Source organism: Haplochromis burtoni, unplaced genomic scaffold (genome assembly GCF_018398535.1).
Source record: "Haplochromis burtoni strain Fernald_Lab_line unplaced genomic scaffold, NCSU_Asbu1 Contig_38, whole genome shotgun sequence".
NCBI lineage: Eukaryota > Metazoa > Chordata > Actinopteri > Cichliformes > Cichlidae > Haplochromis > Haplochromis burtoni.
In genome coordinates, this window is record NW_024582399.1 from 734,617 (window position 1) to 738,405 (window position 3,789).

Consider the following 3,789-nt stretch of genomic DNA (forward strand, 5'->3'; position numbering starts at 1 on the left):
ACCAGAATGTGCACTTAAAGATGAAAGCTGTGGGAATACCAACTTGGTTTTTCTTTGGTTTCTGTGATGGCCCAGTCCTGTGCTGCTGCAGTACAGATATCCACTGGGGGGAGCTGTTTCCACACAAATCAACCCCTCTGTCTGCTTTCAGTTGTTCCCTTGTTTCTGTCTGTAATTGAATTCCTTGTGCCGAGTGTACAGTGATTGATGGTAGTATTGAATTCACACACACACACGTGCACACGCGCGCGCACACACACACACACACACAGTGGATGAATTTTAAATGTACCTCCTGCATGGCACATCCCAAGTTCTACCTTAATCCGGCTTTTCACTTAACAAACTCAACACGTTACTGTCCCTTGTGTGTGTGTGTGTGTGTGTGTGTGTGTGCGTGTGCGTGTGCGCACACACGCATGTACACATACTCCTGATGCTGTGTTCATTTTTCACACTTGCACTGTAGACATAGGCTTTTAACACGTCACCAATATTAATTTCATGAGTTCTGCCGACTGCTGACGTGCGAGGAGTTTGAGCTCTGTCTTTTGTTCTCTTCCTCTCGGTGTTTTTCAGAGTTGATGATTGACAGGAAAGAGCCAGAGTTCCAGGAGCTGAACGAGAGGGCCCGAGCTCTGAAACATATCCTAAGCACCCTGCCTGATGAGATCAATGACCGAATGGGCTTGCTACATACCATCAAGTAAGACAGCTGTGTGTGTGAATGTGCACGTGTGTTTCAGTGTGACGTAAATCAGGTTCACTACTACGTGCAAAATGTCGATCAGATTAAGTGATTAAAGTAGCAGAATGCAAGCCCTTTTGACTTACAACATCTCGATGGTTGAAAGTGAAAGTGTTGGCTTTTAGTAACTGTTCTCCAATTAATATTTCATTATATGCACTAAGACGCTGCCTGGCATTACATAGCTCTCATTTCTTTTATTCCAACTGGCCAACCGGAGCATGTCTTTGTTTCTAAGCCGTAAGATTCCTTTCAAAGGTTGAGCAGTGTGCACAGCAGTGATGGCGAAACTATTAACGTCCCTGTCCGCCGCGCTGCACGCACGCTATAGAGAGAAAGTGAGAGATGTTTCATCTTCTTGGCCCACTTTGCCATTATTTTGATGGAATTCAATACTCTTAGTGAGTCAGTGCTTAAGTTACTTACCCAGCGGAGGGCTTAGAAATAAAATCAATTCAAAGGGAATGCTAAGAAATTAAAGTTATGAAACGGCAGATTTCAAGTGCATGCGAGGGGAGAGGGAGAGAGAGAGACAGAGAAAGAGAGTTGAAGGTGAGAGCGTGTTTGTGAGAACGGGGGAAGAAAGGGGAGACAACGAGCTGGATCAAAGGACTGTAGTTTCAGGGTATCAGTGCCTGATAAAAACAGACAGATTTGAAGATTTCTCTATATATATATATATTTTTTTCTTTCTAACATGCACTCACTTGTGCATGTCATCCGCAGAGATGTTGCCAGTGCCATCAAGGAGCTGCTAAACACTGTTAATACTGTCTTAAGGAAATACCAACATCAGAACAGACGGGTAAGTGGATACATTAGTAAGTTTAAGGAAAAAAAAGTGCCTGTGCGCACAAACACAGTTGCTGTGAAATAAGTGGAGCTGAAAGGCTGTCTGTATTTATTGGTTAGGTAGTGGAACAGCAGAAGAAAGAGTTTGTGAAATACTCCAAGAGCTTCAGTGACACTCTCAAAACCTACTTCAAAGATGGAAAGTAAGACACTGTTTCTAGTGTATTTTTTACCCCTTTTCTTTTTTTTTTTCTACATCACATCTTCAACCTTTTCTCATTCGTGTCCGCACACATAGCCACCAACGCATTCACTAGTCGTACACACCCACCCACGCCTGCACGCCTTGCCTGTTTGCATAGACGCTCACGCGCACACCCACTGTCACCCATGTAAATGGTGGTTGTTTGATCACAGGCCCGCTACCATCAAATCCACCAATGCTGAATAATTCCCTTGACCCACTTCCTGTGGATCCATCCTGGCTTGTGTTCTCTGAAGCCTGACATTCTCTATTCCAGCCAGATCAAAGTGTTCCCTGGATCAATCCTAATATTGTTGCCACGCTTTTCGGGCTTTTTTTTCTCCCCGTGTGAGTGACACGTGTGTCCTTGTCTTTCTGTTCCGGTTGTTTCCAGAGCAGTAAATGTGTTTGTCAGCGCCAACCAGCTCACCCACCAAATCAACATGATAATGCGGGCCTTCAAGACTGGCGGCCCAGCGGCAGCGGCCCGAGAAGACGCGAAGAACAGACGCGCGCAGACACAGGAGAAGCGTTTTCATTAGAGGACAGGCGAAACAAGGCTTTTTATTTGTAAAGGTGTTTTATAATTTTTTTGGGGGGGCTGTATAATTTATAATTCTGTGGCTCTGAGGGGAGATCAGGTAGTTTCAAGTTTCAAAGCAAGTCAGGCTGACAGTAATTGCTGGGGATTTTTTTTTTTTTTTTTTTTACTCTCTTTAATGTTGTTCTTTTATCAGATTCTTAAGTCAATATTTTCTACGCTCCCCTCTGCATTTTCCACTCTGTTCAGATCATGTCAGTGTTTCCCTTGTCCTTAAAAGTTTGGCAATTGCATATAAGTCCTTAAAAGTTATCATTTTGGCAATTACTAATATCCAGCCAATACGGTTTGTAGTCATTTGTAATTTGATTGATTTGCCAAAGACCAAGATGCTATCTTTAAATGTTTCGTTTTTGTTATTTTGGTCTGACCAAAAGCCCACTAATTCTAACCCTTTTTCTTTAGCTCCCCATAGGTATTATCTATATGTGCCATGTGTATATACATGTATACTTAACTGGACTTCTCTCGCTGTCTTGTATTTTAATGTTTCCAGCTAGAGCGTTACTACTCCAAAGCTGCAGATTTCAATTCATTTCAAATGAGTGACGACTTAACCTTCACATGTTTACACAGATGTCTCTGATTATGAACATATTGTCTCTTTGTCAACTTCTGTTCAACTCCTACTCTGTAGTTTTCATGACGTTTTCAAGGCCAGTGAAAATAAAATGAAGGGACCTGAACTTCTTTGAGAACTCTTAAAGAAGTCATGACGAGTTAAACCACTTTTCTTCTTCTTCTTCCTCTTGCAAATTAAAGAGTTCTGACGTGTGAGAAAGATTTTTCCAAAAGTGGGTCTCTCTTCAGATTTGTATTGTTGTATGAGAGTGCTTCATTTTCGCTCAGTTGCCCTTGCGTTCTCTTTTCTTCGACTGCGCCTCTTTCCTCCCAGAACTAAGAGCCGTACCAATTTTTTTTTTTTTCTTTCTCCTTCTCATTCCAGCAACTTCATTCTTCTCCCTGTATAATAGTGGATTTTCCATGGTGGATTTGTGGAGGGCTATTTTGGGCTCTCTGCTGGCTCCTACATGCACCACTGTAATCCAATTGTGATAGTGTTAATTTTTAAAGCTTTATTATTGAAATTGCTGAGACCTAATTTTCCGATCCTGTCACTGTTGACGGCCGCCATAATCAGCTAATTCGAGTTATTGAAGACCATTAAGTCACACACGGAGATTGGCCATGGTCACTGGAGCAGCAGGAAGGAAGGGCGGTGATTACATCTTTGTTGGATTTACTGTTTGATGCTTTCCACCATGCGAGCTATCGATTTGTTTGAGTTAAACAAATCCCTGAGATACTTTGTTCTCTGTGTGTGTGTGTGTGTGTGTGTGTGTGTGTGTGTGTGTGTGTGTGTGTGTGTGTGTGTGTGTGTGTGTGTGTGTGTGTGTGTGTGTG

At 42.5% G+C, this 3,789-nt stretch overlaps 1 protein-coding gene across 1 annotated transcript in view; it reads left to right on the forward strand.

Annotated features, from left to right (window-relative positions):
• Window positions 1-3,113, forward strand: part of pdcd10a (programmed cell death 10a) — a gene marked incomplete in the record, with an annotated part of 8,864 nt that extends 5,751 nt beyond the window's left edge. The window contains 4 exon segments of the mRNA XM_005920125.3: window positions 580-706; window positions 1,475-1,553; window positions 1,661-1,743; window positions 2,179-3,113. Coding sequence (XP_005920187.2) covers window positions 580-706; window positions 1,475-1,553; window positions 1,661-1,743; window positions 2,179-2,326 — 437 coding nt within the window.
• Window positions 3,114-3,789: the final 676 nt, after the last annotated feature.